At 55.4% G+C, this 17,297-nt stretch overlaps 1 protein-coding gene across 16 annotated transcripts in view; it reads right to left on the bottom strand.

The window, feature by feature from the left end:
• The window catches only part of LOC147086844 (uncharacterized), a 71,924-nt gene that overhangs the window by 17,704 nt on the left and 36,923 nt on the right, over positions 1 to 17,297 (bottom strand). For 7 of the 16 annotated variants that reach the window (XM_085979030.1, XM_085979031.1, XM_085979033.1 and 4 more), the window contains 7 exons: positions 16,441 to 16,551; positions 16,004 to 16,102; positions 6,970 to 7,077; positions 5,738 to 5,839; positions 4,001 to 4,114; positions 1,875 to 1,976; positions 637 to 747 (listed from right to left, as the gene is read on the bottom strand). In XM_085979030.1, the coding sequence (XP_085835156.1) occupies positions 637 to 747; positions 1,875 to 1,976; positions 4,001 to 4,114; positions 5,738 to 5,839; positions 6,970 to 7,077; positions 16,004 to 16,102; positions 16,441 to 16,551 (747 nt within the window). The remainder of the gene's footprint in view (positions 1 to 636; positions 748 to 1,874; positions 1,977 to 4,000; positions 4,115 to 5,737; positions 5,840 to 6,969; positions 7,078 to 16,003; positions 16,103 to 16,440; positions 16,552 to 17,297) is intronic. The other 9 variants (XM_085979040.1, XM_085979041.1, XM_085979042.1 and 6 more) reach the window with 2 other exon arrangements.

Raw genomic sequence — 17,297 nt, 5'->3', positions numbered from 1 at the left:
AGCTCATCCGAAACTCCTGCTGCCTCCGTGTCCTGACTCGCACCCAGTCCCGCCCCGTGCTCGCTGACCTACACTGGCTCCCGGTCCGGCAACGCCTCGATTTTAAAATTCTCATCCTCCTGTTCAAATCCCCTCCACGGCCTCCTTGACCCCACCTCCCCATCTCTGTAACCTCCTCCAACCCCTACAACCCTCCAAGATCTCTGCGCTCCTCCAATTCCGGCCACTTGTGTGTCCCTCCGATTTCCATCGCTCCGCCATTGGCGACCGCGCCAGGGCCCCCAAGCTCTGGAATTCCCTCCCTAAACCTCTCCGCCTCTCTCTCTCCTCCTTTAAGAGGCTGGTTAAAACCGACCTCTGTGACCCAGCTTGTGGTCGCCAGTCCCTAATATCTCCTTATGTGGCTCGGGGTCAAATTTTGTTTGATTTGCGCTCCTGTGAGGTCCCTTGGGACGTTTTACTACGTAAAAGGCGCTAGACAAACACAAGTTGTTGGTGTTGAATCTCCTGCCTGCAGTGTTACAGTCTACTGCTCCAGGAGTTGGGAACTGCCCCGCCCCCCCCCCAACACAGAGTCCAGCAAGATCCTCCCGGGCGACACGAGAGGTAGGGGGCGGCGCGACACGCCTCTCTTACCGCAGCAGGAGTGGAACGTCCATATCCCGGGTTCTGCTCCGGAGCCTCCCGTCTGATGATCCGAGAATTGGACGGAATTCCTGACGCTCGGACCTCTGGCTCCGCGGGTCTCTGGGAGGAGAGAAGGAGACAGCTCGTTTAATATCTGCGCTGTGGCTTAGTCGCTACGAGGGGAGAGTCGCACCGGAGGCACAGACAGAAAAGTTTCGACCGTGGCTTGGCGGGTCGCACGCTCACCTCCTCAGTCAGGAGGTCGTGGGTTCGAGCCCCCACTCCATAGACTCGAACCCCATAATCCAGGCCCGACACTCCCCCGCTGCCAGTACTGAGGGAGCGCCAGTCGGAGGGGCGGTACTGAGGGAGCGCCGCACTGTCGGAGGGGCGGTGCTGAGGGAGCGCCGCACTGTCGGAGGGGCGGTGCTGAGGGAGCGCCGCACTGTCGGAGGGGCGGTGCTGAGGGAGCGCCGCACTGTCGGAGGGGCGGTGCTGAGGGAGCGCCGCACTGTCGGAGGGGCGGTGCTGAGGGAGCGCCGCACTGTCGGAGGGGCGGTGCTGAGGGAGCGCCGCACTGTCGGAGGGGCGGTGCTGAGGGAGCGCCGCACTGTCGGAGGGGCGGTGCTGAGGGAGCGCCGCACTGTCGGAGGGGCGGTACTGAGGGAGCGCCGCACTGTCGGAGGGGCGGTACTGAGGGAGCGCCGCACTGTCGGAGGGGCGGTACTGAGGGAGCGCCGCACTGTCGGAGGGGCGGTACTGAGGGAGCGCCGCACTGTCGGAGGGGCGGTGCTGAGGGAGCGCCGCACTGTCGGAGGGGCAGTACTGAGGGGTGCTTCTTTTCAGGATCAGCGATTAAACCCGAGGTCCCCGTCTGCCCTCTCGGGTGGATGTAAAAAATCCCACGGCCACTATTGGAAGAAGAACCGGGGGGGGGGGGGTGGAGTTCTCCCCGGTGTCCCGGGGCCGATATTTGTCCCGCAACCAACATCGTTAAAACAGATGATCCGGTCATTTATCACATTGCTGTTTGTGGGAGCTTGCTGTGTGCAAATTGGCTGCTGCGCATCCTACATTACAACAGTGACCACACTTCAAATAAAACGTGTCCTTCATTGGCTGTGGAGCGCTTTGGGATGTCCTGAGGTGGGGAAAGGTGCTGGAGAGAGGCGAGACTCTCTCTCTTGGTACGCCCACTGCGTTGTAAGCGGAGAGAGATGGGGGTCTGTTGCCCTGGACCACCTTACCTTGGGTGAGACGGGCCGTCTGTAGGTGCTTGCTGGTTCTGTGTGCTCCGCCTTGATCACGGGAGAGATAATCCGGCTGGAGACTTCATTCAAATCGGCTTCCTAAAAATAAAATAAGGAACATTTGGGTACGCTCTCTCCCTCACTTTCCCGCCCCCCCCCCCACTCTGTCATCAAGCTCCTGAAGACACCGACTCTTAACCGGAGGGTTGCTGAGGAAAAGTATTCCAGCAATGTGTCCATGGGATCAAGTTTCAAACCAGGGCAGAACGCAGCGAGTTTGTCCAACGGCTCAGCCCGTGGCAATGCCGAGCTGGGCTGCCGTTGGAGGTCGAGGGTAGTACTGAGGGAGCGCCGCACTGTCGGAGGGGCGGTGCTGAGGGAGCGCCGCACTGTCGGAGGGGCGGTACTGAGGGAGCGCCGCACTGTCGGAGGGGCGGTACTGAGGGAGCGCCGCACTGTCGGAGGGGCAGTACTGAGGGAGCACCGCACTGTCGGAGGGGCGGTACTGAGGGAGCGCCGCACTGTCGGAGGGGCGGTACTGAGGGAGCGCCGCACTGTCGGAGGGGCGGTACTGAGGGAGCGCCGCACTGTCGGAGGGGCGGTACTGAGGGAGCGCCGCACTGTCGGAGGGGCGGTACTGAGGGAGCGCCGCACTGTCGGAGGGGCAGTACTGAGGGAGCACCGCACTGTCGGAGGGGCGGTACTGAGGGAGCGCCGCACTGTCGGAGGGGCGGTGCTGAGGGAGCGCCGCACTGTCGGAGGGGCAGTACTGAGGGAGCACCGCACTGTCGGAGGGGCGGTACTGAGGGAGCGCCGCACTGTCGGAGGGGCGGTGCTGAGGGAGCGCCGCACTGTCGGAGGGGCGGTACTGAGGGAGCGCCGCACTGTCAGCTCAAGGGGGTCCAACTTGGACTTGAATGTAGGGGGTATGATTAAGAAGTTTGCAGTTGATACAAAAATTGGCCCGTGGTTAATAATGAAGAAGAAAGCTGCAGACTGCAGGAAGATATCAATGAACTGGTCAGGTGGGCAGAACAGTGGCAAATGGAATTCAATCTGGAGAAGTGTGAGGTAATGCATTTGGGGAGGGCTAACAAGGCAAGGGAATACACATTAAATGGTCGGACACTGAGAAGTGCAGAAGATCAGAGGGACTTTGGAGTGCATGTTCACCGATCCCTGAAGGTAGCAGGACAGGTAGATAAGGTGGTGAAGAAGGCATACGGGATACTTGCCTTTATTAGCCGAGGCATAGAATACAAGAGCAAGGAGGTTATGCTTCAACTGTATAAAACACGAGTTAGGCCGCAGCTAGAGCACGGCGTGCAGTTCTGGTCACCACATTACAGGGTGGATGTGATTGCACTAGAGAGGGTGCAGAGGAGATTTACGAGGATGTTGCCTGGGCTGGAGAATTTTAGCGATGAGGAAGGATTGGAGAGGCTGGGGTTGTTCTCCTTAGAGCAACAGGGAGACCCAATAGAGGTGTTCAAAATTATGAAGGGTTTGACAGAGCAAGGAGGGAGAAACTGTTCCCTCCGGAGGACACCGATTTAAAATGAATGGCAAAAGAATCAGAGGGGAGATGGGGAGAAATTTCTTCACACCGAGGGTCATGATCTGGAACGCACTGTCTGAAAGGGCGGTGGAATCAGATCCACAGGAACTTTCAAAAGTCAACTGGACGCGTACCTGAAGAGAACCAATTCGCATGGGCTGTGGGGAGAAAGCTGGGAGTGGGGGACTAAATTGGAGGGCTCTTTCAAAGAGCCGGCACAGGCATGGCGGGCCGAGTGGCCACTGTCTGCGCTGTGTGATTCCATCGCTGGGACTGAACGCTCGCTCAGCTCCATCCCAGGAACGCAGCGGTTTCTGTGCCGCTATGGGAGCTGGGTAGAGACCACTCCGCCACTGTGCTGAATTTTTTTTAAACGGTTCGTACAGCGACCATTTGGAAAATGAAGCCACCCGCAGAAAGGAAGGCCAGTCCCCGAGGGTGTCTGCAATTTTACAGGCTTCGCTGCACCCGTGGGAGCGCTCGCTGCCAACGCTGGACAGCTGAAAGCGATCCGTCCCACTCTGCCCCCGACCCCCAACCCCTGTCAAACACGCGGAGTCGGTACCTCTGCAGGCAGGGCCGGCGGCTTCCTGCTGTTGTGCTTTTCCCTGCTGTCGCGCTGTCTGATCACAGGGGAAACTGATCGATGGGAGGTCGGGTCTGGTTTACTGATTGTTCTCTGAAATACAACGACACCAAAGAGTCACAGAGAATTTACAACACAGAAACCCGCAGCCCTTTATCAATCCCCAAACTAATCACACTGCCCCGCTCTCTCCCCATAGCCCTGTATCAATCCCAAACTAATCCCATTGCCCCGCTCTCCCCCCATAGCCCTGTATCAATCCCCAAACTAATCACACTGCCCCGCTCTCTCCCCATAGCCCTGTATCAATCCCCAAACTAACCCCACTGCCCCGCTCTCTCCCCATAGCCCTGTATCAATCCCCAACCTAATCACACTGCCCCGCTCTCTCCCCAAAGCCCTGTATCAATCCCAAACTAATCCCATTGCCCCGCTCTCCCCCCATAGCCCTGTATCAATCCCCAAACTAATCACACTGCCCCGCTCTCTCCCCATAGCCCTGTATCAATCCCAAACTAATCCCATTGCCCCGCTCTCCCCCCATAGCCCTGTATCAATCCCCAAACTAATCCCACTGCCCCGCTCTCTCCCCATAGCCCTGTATCAATCCCAAACTAATCCCACTGCCCCGCTCTCTCCCCATAGCCCTGTATCAATCCCAAACTAATCCCACTGCCCCGCTCTCTCCCCATAGCCCTGTATCAATCCCAAAACTAATCCCGCTGCCCCGCTCTCTCCCCATAGCCCTGTATCAACCCCCAAACTAATCCCACTGCCCCGCTCTCTCCCCATAGCCCTGTATCAATCCCCAAACTAATCCCACTGCCCCGCTCTCTCCCCATAGCCCTGTATCAACCCCCAAACTAATCCCACTGCCCCGCTCTCTCCCCATAGCCCTGTATCAATCCCCAAACTAATCCCACTGCCCCGCTCTCCCCATAGCCCTGTATCAACCCCCAAACTAATCCCACTGCCCCGCTCTCTCCCCATAGCCCTGTATCAATCCCCAAACTAATCCCACTGCCCCGCTCTCTCCCCATAGCCCTGTATCAACCCCCAAACTAATCCCACTGCCCCGCTCACCCCATAGCCCTGTATTAATCCCAAACTAATCCCACTGCCCCGCTCTCTCCCCATAGTCCTGTATCAATCCCCAAACTAATCCCACTGCCCCACTCTCTGCCCATAGCCCTGTATCAACCCCAAACTAATCCCACTGCCTCGCGCTCTCCCCATAGCCGTTATCAATCCCAAACTAATCCCACTGCCCCGCTCTCTCCCCATAGCCCTGTATCAATCCCCAAACTAATCCCACTGCCCCGCACTCTCCCCGCAGCCCTGTATCAATCCCAAAACTAATCCCACTGCCCCGCTCTCTCCCCATAGCCCTGGATCAATTCCCAAACTAATCCCACTGCCCCGCTCTCTCCCCATAGCCCTGTATCAATCCCAAACTAATCCCACTGCCCCGCTCTCTCCCCATAGCCCTGTATCAATCCCAAACTAATCCCACTGCCCCGCTCTCTCCCCATAGCCCTGTATCAATCCCCAAACTAATCCCACTGCCCCGCTCTCTCCCCATAGCCCTGTATCAATCCTTGTACACTGCGAGGGGGAATAATTTAAGGTGGCGGTATGAAGAAAACTCCCTCCCCCACAACATAATCTCCAAGGTTGACCTACGGAACGAGTTGATTTGAAATGACCGGTAATTACCGCTGTACTCGGGATGCGTTCAGGCTCACGCACCGGCGCGTTGCTCTTCGCCGTCACGGGCGCCGACTGGCTCGGAAGGGCAGTGGCTTCGACCGGCCGCCTCTGAGAGAAAGGACACGGGGTTGGGGGAGGGGGTGAAGAGAATGAGAAAGCAGGTCAGCATCCATCACGAGGGTAATAAGCAAGAAAGTCTCCACCCGCCCACCCAACCAAGGAATCTTGGGGTAAGGGCGAGACTGGAACTGCCCACCCCACCCCAAGTGCCTGCCGAGAGGGTTGCAGCCCCGCTCTGGGGACCACTGCGGTCGTTCGAAAACGATGGACCACTGAGCCTTCAATCAGTCGGTCTCACGCTCGCCTCGGAGTCAGAAGGTCGTGGGTTCGAGCCCCCACACCAGAGACTCGAGCCCCATAATCCAGGCCCGCCACTCCCCCCCGGTGCCAGTACCGAGGGAGCGCCGCACTGTCGGAGGGGCGGGTACCGAGGGAGCGCCGCACTGTCGGAGGGGCGGTGCCGAGGGAGCGCCGCACTGTCGGAGGGGCGGTGCCGAGGGAGCGCCGCACTGTCGGAGGGGCGGTGCCGAGGGAGCGCCGCACTGTCGGAGGGGCGGTGCCGAGGGAGCGCCGCACTGTCGGAGGGGCGGTGCCGAGGGAGCGCCGCACTGTCGGAGGGGCGGTGCCGAGGGAGCGCCGCACTGTCGGAGGGGCGGTGCTGAGGGAGCGCCGCACTGTCGGAGGGGCGATACTGAGGGAGCTGCACTGTCGGGGGGTCCGTACCAAGGGAGCGCTGCACTGACGGACGGGCTGTCTCTCGGGGTGAGACGTTAAACCCGAGGCCCCCCGTCTGCCCCCTCAGGAGGATGTAAAAGATCCCACGGCCGCCATTGGAAGAAGAGCAGGGGAGAGTTCTCCCCGGTGTCCTGGGGCCAATATTTATCTCTCAAACCAACATCACTAAAAAACAGATGATCTGGTCACTTATCATATTGCTGTTTGTGGGATCTTGCGGAGTGCAAATTGACTGCCGTGTTTCCTATGCTACAGCAGTGCCTACACTTCAAAATAAAAAGTACTGCATCAGTTGTGAAGCGCTTTGGGATGTCCTGAGGTTGTGAAAGGCGCGGTAGAGATGCGATTCTTTCTTTTCACACTGTGTGGCCTGAGCGAGGGAAGCCTGCAGCGCCGACAGTGCCCGCCCTCCTCACGCTGCGCCCTCCTGGGCTGCCCCTTACCCGCGCCTGCTCGCTGCTGCTGCTGCTGAGCTGCCACTCCGACGTCTCCCTGATCACCGACGGGCGGTCGTGGGCTTCAGACGACGAGGGTCCTTTGAGGAACGGCTTCTGTAGATGGAGGAGGAGAAAGAGACTGGTATGAACTGCGTGCTCGCAACTCCCATCTTTTTGACCACATCGACGGAAGGGAGGGAGAGGGGTAAAGGGCGAAAGAAAGAACAAACTTGCATGACCTCAGGTCATCACAAAGTGCTTATGACAATTGTTATGAATCTTATGATCCATGAAGAAAGACTCATGAAATAACACTGGACGGCCAGCTGGTGGCGCCGTCCAAGGAGTATAAATACTCGGGCGTGGGCCCAGCTTGCCCAGGACATTTTGTAAACAGGAACGAGTGAATTACAACTGGGCCTCCATGTTTTGAAACAAGTTGCTTTATACTCGAACCAAGTGCGTCGTGAGTTTTATTACGTCAACAATATCCTATAACAACCCATACGAGAGCAGTAGGGATCTGTGACAATATCCTGCAGGAGTTCCGCAGGGCAGGGTCCTAGGCCCAACCATCTGCAGCTGCTTCATCAATGACCTTCCCCCCAACATAAGGCCAGAAGTGGGGATGTTCGCTGATGACTGCACAGTGTTCAGCGCCATTCGCAACTCCTCAGACAATGAAGCAGTCCGTGCCCGCATGCAGCAAGACCTGGACCTGGGCTGGTAAGTGGCAAGTAACATTCGTGCCACACAAGTGCCAGGCAATGACCATCTTGACATTCAACAGCATTACCATCGCCAAATCAACATCCTGGGGGTCACCATTGACCAGAAACATAACTGGACCAGGCACATAAATACTGTGGCAACAAGAGCAGGTCAGAGGCTGGGTATTCTGTGGCGAGTGTCTCACCTCCTGACTCCCCAAAGCCTTTCCACCATCTACAAGGCACAAGTCAGGAGTGTGATGGAATACTCTCCACTTGCCTGGATGAGTGCAGCTCCAACAACACTCAAGAAGCTCGACACCATCCAGGACAAAGCAGCCCGCTTGATTGGCACCCCATCCACCACCTTAAACATTCCCTCCCTCCACCACCGGCGCACCGTGGCTGCAGTGTGGACCATCTACAAGATGCACTGCAGCAACTCACCAAGGCTTCTTCGGCAGCACCTCCCAAACCCTCCACCTCTTCCACCTAGAAGGACAAGGGCAGCAGGCGCACGGGAACACCACCACCTCCAGGTTCCCCTCCGTGTCACACACCATCTTAACTTGGAAATATATCGGCTGTTCCTTCATCGTCGCTGGGTCAAAATCCTGGAACTCCCTCCCTAACAGCGCTGTGGGAGCACCTTCACCACACGGACTGCAGCGGTTCAAGGCGGCTCACCACCACCTTCTCAAGGGCGATTAGGGATGGGCAATAAATGCCGGCCTTGCCAGCGATGCCCACATCCCAGGAATGAATATTAAAAAAAAAAATCCTACAATTCCTCCACATGAGGGCAATAGGGACACATGAAAATGTCTTACATAAATCCAATACACACAGGTGGAATAGCCATTCATGATATATTAAGCTACCTTGCTATTAGTTGTTGGGGTACAAGAGTGAGATCATTTCCCGAGTGCTGGGACAAGCAGGAATGGCCTATGGGAAGATGCAAGAAAGCAATTGTAACGAGCGGGAACAGTGCTGCATGTAATGGGTGATATCACTTTTTGACCAATTAAGATTACTGATCAGGTGTCTCTGTCTTAACTGCGCCTTGAACTTGCTGTAAGAGAAAGGATAAAGGACTATCCTCTACGTGTCATCCATGGCTCAGTGAGTAGCACCCTCGCCTCCGAGTTAGAAGGTTGTGGGTTCAAGTCCCACTCCAGAGACTTGAACACAAAAATCCAGGCCAACTCCAGGCGCAGTACTGAGGGAGCGCCGCAGTGTCGGTACTGAGGGAGCGCCGCACTGTCGGAGGGGCGGTACTGAGGGAGCGCCGCACTGTCCGAGGGGCAGTACTGAGGGAGCGCCGCACTGTCCGAGGGGCAGTACTGAGGGAGCGCCGCACTGTCCGAGGGGCAGTACTGAGGGAGCGCCGCACTGTCCGAGGGGCAGTACTGAGGGAGCGCCGCACTGTCCGAGGGGCAGTACTGAGGGAGCTCCACACTGTCGGAGGGGCGGCACTGAGGGAGCGCCGCACTGTCGGAGGGGCGGTACTGAGGGAGCGCCGCAGTGTCGGAGGGGTGGTACTGAGGGAGCGCCGCACTGTCGGAGGGGCGGTACTGAGGGAGCGCCGCACTGTCGGAGGGGCAGTACTGAGGGAGCGCCGCACTGTCGGAGGGGCGGTACTGAGGGAGCGCGGTGATGAGGGAGCGCCGCACTGTCGGAGGGGCGGTACTGAGGGAGTGAACTCACTGTGTAAAAAATCTTTTGCTCATGTCGCTTCTGGTTCTCGACCCTTCCGCCAGTGGGAACAGTTTCTCTCTATCTGCTCTGTCTACACCCTCAGGACTTTGAACACCTCTATCAAATCTCCTCTCAACCTTCTCTGCTCGGAGGAGATTTTACTCAACCTCAAATCACCAGGCGCGTCCAGGAATTGTAACGACTCGACCTCCAACTGCGAAAGCAAAATAAAAGCAGAAGCACCAGGTGTGTTGCGTTTACTCCCAGACGCCTCGGGCCTCAAGGTCAGGAGAGGGGGGGGGGGGGCCGCAGCAACCAGAGGCCTCTTTTAATTGGTTGAAATCTCCCAACACGCTGTCTCCCAAGTTGCGACCTTGACACCGTGGGACTGTGGAACTCCACTGTTTCCCTTCCATGCTGGCTGCAGCCGGGGGCTGCTGAAAGCTCCCTTTCCGAGGGCACACACGTTAAAGGCACATCTTAGGGGAGATTCATTCTCCACACCGACTGCCACCTCGAAAGGGACCATGGGGGAAACGAGGAGAGTTATTTTTCACGCCGCGCGAGTTGTTGTGATCTGGAACGCGCTGCCGAAAGGGCGGTGGGAAGCAGATTCAATAGTAACTTTCAATAGGGGAATTGGAGAAATACTGGAAGGGGAAATCATTTGCAGGGCTGTGGGGAAATGCCAGGGGAGTGGGACTAATCCCACCGAGGGAGTGGTCGCCTTACCTGAGGAAGGATGTTCTTGCCATGGAGCGAGTGCAGCGAAGATTCACCAGACTGATACCTGGGATGGCAGGAATGACGTACGAGGAGAGATTGGGTCGATTGGGCTTATATTCGCTAGAGTTTAGAAGAATGAGAGGGGAATCTCATTGAAACTTATAAAATTCTAACAGGACTAGACACAGGAAGGATGTTCCCGATGGTCGGGGAGTCCAGAACCAGGGGTCACAGTCTAAAGATAAGGGGTAAGCCATGTAGGACAGAGAGGAGGAGGAATTTCTTCACCCAGAGAGTGGTGAACCTGTGGAATTCTCTACCACACAAGGCAGTAGAGGCCAATTCATTAAATATATTCAAGAAGGAGTTGGATATATTTCTTAAGGCTAAAGGGATCAAGGGATATGGGGAGAAGGCAGGGACAGGGTACTGAGTTTGGATGATCAGCCATGATCGCATTGAATGGCGGAGCAGGCTCGAGGGGCCGAATGGCCGACTCCTGCTCCTATCTTCTATGTTTCTATGTCTCTAATCGGACAGCTCTTCCAGAAAGCTGGCACTGACATGATGGGCTGAATGGCCTCCTTTCGCTCTGTCAGCTTCTGTGGTTGATATAAGGGTACGGGAAAAGCCAATGGAGAGGGTCATTGCCTGGCACTTGTGTGGCATGAATGTTACTTGCCACTTATCAGCCCAGGCCTGGATGCTGTCCCGGTCTTGTGGCATGTGGGCACGGGACCGCTTCGTTACCGGAGGAGTTGCGAATGAAAGCAAATTGTGTGGAGGACGCAAGGAATCTGCAAAGGGATATGGACGGGCTAAGTGAGTGGGCAAAAATCTGGCAGATGGAGTTTAATGTGGGAAAGTGCGAGGTTATCCACTTTGGTAGGAAAAAAATAAAAAAGCAAATTATTATTTAAATGGGGAGACTACAAAATGCTGAGGTACAGACGGAGCTGGGGGTCCTCGTACATGAATCATAAAAAGTTAGCGTGCAGGTACAGCAAGTAATTAGGAAGGCAAATTGGAATGTTGGCCTTTATTGCAAAGGGGGGTTGGAGTATAAAAGTAGGGAAGTCCTGCTACAACTGTACAGGGCGTTGGTGAGACCACACCTGGAGTACTGCGTACAGTTTTGGTCTCCTTATTTAGGGAAGGATCACAGAAACCCCACAGTGCAGATAGAGGCCATTCGGCCCATCGAGCCTGCACCGACACATATCCCACCCGATCCCCGTAACCCCTACACCAACACATATCCCACCCTATCCCCGTAACCCCACGTATTTAATCCCCCTAACACTAAGGGTCAATTTATCATAGCCAATCAACCTAACCCGCACATCTTTGGACTGTGGGAGGAAACCGGAGCACCCGGAGGAAACCCACGCAAACACGGGGAGAATGTGTAAACTCCACACAGACAGTCACCTGAGGCCAGATTCGAACCCGGGTCCCTGGCGCTGTGAGGCAACAGTGCTAACCACTATGCCACCGTGCTGCATTGGAGGCGGTTCAGAGAAGGTTCACGAGGTGGATTCCGGAGATGAAAGGGTTGTCTTATGAGGAAAGGTTGAGCCGATACTCATTGGAGTTTAGAAGAATGAGAGGGGATCTTATTGAAACATAAGATTCTGAAGGGGCTCGACAGGGTAGATGCAGCGAGGATGTTTCCCCTTGTGGGGGAATCTAGAACTCGGGGGCATAGTTTCAGAATAAGGGGGCACCCTTTTAAATCGGAAATGAGGAGGAATTTCTTCTCTCAGAGGGTCGTGAATCTTTGGAATTCTCTTCCCCAGAGAGCTGTGGAGGCTGGGTCACTGAAGGTGGAGATAGACAGATTGTTGAACGATAAGGGAGTCGAGGGTTATGGGGAGCAGGCAGGGAAGTGGAGTTGAGGCCAAGATCAGATCAGCCATGATCTTATTGAATGGCGGAGCAGGCTCGAGGGGCCGAATGGCCGACTCCTGTTCACACGTCTTATGTTCACTGAGCAATCTTGTGATCTCTTTCTTCACCACCTTTCATTCTCGGGATGTGAGCATCGCTGACAATCACAGCATCGATTAGCCCGTCCCGTTCCGAGAGTGCGGCGGTGCGGGACCCACAGTCGCACGTAGGCCCAGGCCGGCTAAGGACGACATCGGTGAACCAGTCGGGTTTGCACGATACTCCGCGCGCACTTTTACCGAGCCCGGTTTTTTAGTTCCTGATTCTTTCTTAAACTGAATTGAAATCATCAAACTGCCCCGGTGGGGATTTGAACCTGTGTTAACCACTACGAGACCATTCTCTGTCACTGCGCACGTGTGCTTGCGCTGCCGGCGTTGGCATGGGGCTCAGCTGCGATGTGCCACACGGTTGAATAGCCCCACCAACATTCACCTACCCGGGTTCACACATGAAGGAGGGGCCTTATTTGCACCCACACGCGGGCCCCGCGTTACTTTTTTTTTTTTAAATGTATTCGTTCACGCTCGTCCCTGATTAACGCTCGAGGAAGGTGGCGGTGAGCCGCCTTCTTGAACCGCTGCAGTCCGTGTGGTGATGAGTGCAGTTAAGAGTCAACTACATTGCTGTGGTCACATATAAGCCAGACTGGATAAGGACACATAAACACAGAAGATAGGAGGAGTAGGCCATTCGGCCCCTCGAGCCTGCTCCGCCATTCAATGAGATCATGGCTGATCATCCAAATTCAGTACCCTGTCCCTGCCTTCTCCCCATATCCCTTAGAAATATATCTAACTCCTTCTTGAATATATTTAATGAATTGGCCTCCACTGCCTTCTGTGGTAGAGAATTCCACAGGTTCACCACTCTCTGGGTGAAGAAATTCCTCCTCATCTCTGTCCTAAATGGCTTACCCCTTATCCTTAGACTGTGACCCCTGGTTCTGGTCTTCCTGGCCATCGGGAACATCCTTCCTGCATCTAGTCTGTCTAGTCCTGTTAGAATTTTATAAGTTTCAATGAGATCCCCTCTCATTCTTCTAAACTCCAGCGAGTACAATCCCAATCGACCCAATCTCTCTTCATACGTCATTCCTGCCATCCCAGGTATCAGTCTGGTGAATCGCCGCTGCACTCCCTCCATGGCAAGAACATCCTTCCTCAGATAAGGTGACCAAAACTGCACACAATACTCAAGGTGTGGTCTCACTAAGGCCCTGTACAACTGCAGCAAGACATCCTTGTTCCTGTACTCGAACCCTCTTGCTATGAAGGCCAACATACCATTTGCCTTCTTAACCGCCTGCTGCACCTGCATGCTTACCTTCAGCGACTGGTGCACAAGGCCACCCAGGTCTCTTTGCACTTCCCCTTCTCCCAATCTATTGCCGTTCAGATAATAATCTGCCTTCCTGTTTTTGCCAACAAAGTGGATAACCTCGCATTTATCCACATTATACTGCATCTGCCATGCATCTGCCCAATCACCCAACCTGTCCAAATCATACTGGAGTTTCTCGGCATCCTCCTCACAGCACACACGCCCACCCAGCTTTGTGTCGTCTGCAAACTTGGAGATACTACATCTAGTTCCCTTGTCTAGATCATTAATATATATTGTGAATAACTGGGGTCCTAGCACCGCTCCCTGCGGTACCCCACTAGTCACTGCCTGCCACTCGGAAAAAGGCCCGTTTATTCCAACTCTTTGCTTTCTGTGATAACTAGCTTTGCATTCCAGATTTATTTGATGAACTGAATTTAAATTCCCCAGCTGCCGTGGGTGGGATTCGATCTCACTCCTCCGGACCTCTGGATTACCAGTCCAGTCACATAACCACAACGCTACCGTTCCCTGCACTCCCTCCCCTCGCCCCTGGAGTAGCTGCGCTCAGTTCTGGGCCCCGCACCTCAGGAAGGATGTGCTCGCCTCAGAGCGGGTGCAGCACAGATTGACCAGAACGATACCCGGGGTGGGGGGGGAGGGGGGGGGCTAAAAGGGTTAAATGAGGAAGACCGGTTCAATAACCTAGGCTTGAATTCCCTTGAATACAGGAGATTAAGGGGTGATCTAATCGAGGTGTTGAAAGTGATTTAAATAAGCTTTGATAGGGTGGGTAAAGAAAAACGATTTCCTCTGGTGGGGGGGGGGGGCACAGTCCAGAACAAGTGGGTATAACCTTCCTACATTAAAACAGCCACTACAGTTTAAAAGTACTTCATTGGCTGTCTTTCTCTCTTAGGCAGTCCCTCGGAACCGAGGATGACTTGCTTCCACACTAACAATGAGTTCTCAGGTTGGGTGATTGGACAGAAGCATGGCAAATGCAATATAACGTGGATAAATGTGAGGTTATCCACTTTGGTGGCAAAAACAGGAAGGCAGATTATTATCCGAACGGCAATAGATTGGGAGAAGGGGAAGTGCAACGAGACCTGGGTGTCCTTGTGCACCAGTCGCTGAAGGTAAGCATGCAGGTGCAGCAGGCGGTTAAGAAGGCAAATGGTGTGTTGGCCTTCGTAGCGAGAGGGTTCGAGTACAGGAACAAGGATGTCTTGCTGCAGTTGTACAGGGCCTTGGTGAGACCACAGCTTGAGTATTGTGTGCAGTTTTGGTCGCCTTATCTGAGGAAGGATGTTCTTGCCATGGAAGGAGTTCAGCGAAGATTCACCAGGCTGATACCTGGGATGGCAGGAATGACGTATGAGGAGAGATTGGGACGATTGGGCTTGTACTCACTGGAGTTTAGAAGAGAGGGGATCTCATTGAAACTTATAAAATTCTGACAGGACTGGACAGACTGGATGCAGGAAGGATGTTCCCGATGGCCGGGGAGTCCAGAACCAGGGGTCACAGTCTAAGGATAACGGGTAAGCCATTTAGGACAGAAATGAGGAGGAATTTCTTCACCCAGAGAGTGGTGAACCTGTGGAATTCTCTACCACAGAAGGCAGTAGAGGCCAATTCATTAAATATATTCAAGAAGGAGTTGGATATATTTCTTAAGGCTAAAGGGATCAAGGGATATGGGGAGAAAGCAGGGACCGGGTACTGAATTTGGATGATCAGCCATGATTGCATTGACTGGCGGAGCAGGCTCGAGGGGCCGAATGGCCGACTCCTGCTCCTATCTTCTATGTTTCTATGATGCCTCCGATGCGGGACCTACAGTCTCTGTCACAGGTGGGGCAGACGGTGGTTGAAGGGTGCTTGGGTTGACGTGTGTTCCTTCCGCTGCTTGCGCTTGGCTTCCGTTTGCTCCCGGCGAAACAGTTCCCCGTTTGTCCTGTAGATTAGCTCCACTCCAGCGGGGAGCTTACTGAGGGGCGAGATGGGAGTATTGCAGCCAGGAAGATCGAGAAGAGCGTTGGTGCGATGACATGGCCTTGCTTGACCCCGGTCCCGGAAGCGAATTGGGTCTGTGGTGGATCTGTTGGTCAGGCCACCACCTCATTGGCTGCGAAGTGCTTTGGGACATCCTGTGGTCGTGAAACGGGCGGAGAAATGCAAATTTGAGCCAGGCCGTCCGGGGTCGGGGGGGTGTGGCGGTGATGTAAGGAAGCACTTCTTCACACAAAGGCTGGTGGAAATCTGGAAAACTCTTCCCCCCCCGCCCCCCCCAAAAAGCTGTCGAGGCTAGGGATCAATTGGAAATTTCAAAATTGAGATGGATAGATTTATTTTGTTGGGGGTCGCAGATGCGGAAAAATTAAGGCCGAAGGGCATCAGCGGAGCAGGCGCGAGGGGGCTGAACGGCTGTCTCCTGTTCCAGGTCTGCCTTTGGCTTCTCCCTGGCCCGACGGCCCAGAATTCTTTCTGCCTGGAAGGGCACGAGCAGTGAGCAGTGCGGACACAGCCGCGAGACTGAGGGTGCGAGGATTGCTCGGACGTGTGGGCTGAATCGTGACTAGCAGCACAGGCGCCTGCGTGTTTAAAACAAACGCGCTTACCATCACAGACAGGAACTTCTTGAGGTTGAAAGCTTGCTCCGGCGCTGCCGGTTTGATCTCCGGGGACCGGCAGGGACTGTTCTCCTCTGCGGCACTGCCCTGCACCAGGGGAACAAAGGAACCTTTTGAGAAGCAGGTCGGCACGGCCCATCAGTGACATCAAAAAGGGGCCAAGAAATAGACAGGCAAGGCAGTGTTAGACAGCAGTGCAGCGCCGGGCAATGGCGCGGGCAGGCTGAGCAACAGCCTTGGAGCAAGGCAAAGCAACAAGGAGTCAGAATGTGTGGGCGAGAGAGGGGGCGGGGGAGCAAGACAATGACTGAGTGAGAGAGACACAGAGGGAGAGAGCCAGAGCGATAAAACACACGCTGAGTAACAGCTAGAGACGAGACAAAGAGCAGCGAGCGCAGCGAAGCACGGCAACGTCGATGGCTTACCTCGGGCGGGCTGGAGCTGACCACCTCGCTTGCCGTCTCCTCCCTGCTCTCTGGGGACTCGGTGAGAGCCCGCGAGGGTTCCACAGCCTCAGCAGCAGCAGCTGCCGCCACCTGTCGAGAGAGCAGGAAGGCCGATCAGTACGTTGGGGGGGGGGGGGGGGGGGGGCTAGCGCCAGCCCCTCTCCCTCCAGCATCCCCCACATACCTCCCGCCACTCGGCTGTTCAACTGCTGGAGTCGCTTACTTCGAGAAGATGCTCTTCGCCCCCCCCCAACCCCACATCACTGCTCGAGGGCACCGATCCCTGCCGGGATGCGACCCGCCCTCACCCGGTGCCTCAGCCATTCATCACGTGGCAGCCAATGGGAGCAGGCTCTTCGGCCAAGGGAGGCATCACGGCCAAGCCCGATTCACTCCTGGACGCCAGTGGGAGTCGCTGGAAACCAAATCTGCAGCAGGAAGCCTTGGCTGACACTTTACCCCCTTCCCTGGTCCAGATACGATGGAGACGAATTCTAGCCCCACCCAACAACTGCAATCAACTAACAGCACAGACCAAGGGATTGAAAAGAGGGCCTTCCTAGTTTGTAGGCTTCTCAAGGCCAAGGGGAGCTTCGGGTAAGCAGGAGGGTGGGGGGGGGATGTCATTTGCATAACAATCAGAAAAACAAACCGAGGGGAAAGAATACGCGCGCACGTGAAGGCAGGCTCGGGTCGAGTCACCATTGTTGGAATAAACGGGTCTTTTTCCGAGTGGCAGGCAGTGACTAGTGGGGTACCGCAGGGATCAGTGCTAGGACCCCAGCTATTCACAATATATATTAATGATCTACACGAGGGAACTAGATGTAATATCT

Source organism: Somniosus microcephalus, unplaced genomic scaffold (assembly GCF_052327205.1).
Source record: "Somniosus microcephalus isolate GS21.2 unplaced genomic scaffold, FLI_Smic_1.0 unresolved_chr7, whole genome shotgun sequence".
NCBI lineage: Eukaryota > Metazoa > Chordata > Chondrichthyes > Squaliformes > Somniosidae > Somniosus > Somniosus microcephalus.
The sequence above is the reverse complement of the archived record's forward strand: the minus strand, read 5'-3'. Positions and strand labels throughout refer to the sequence as shown.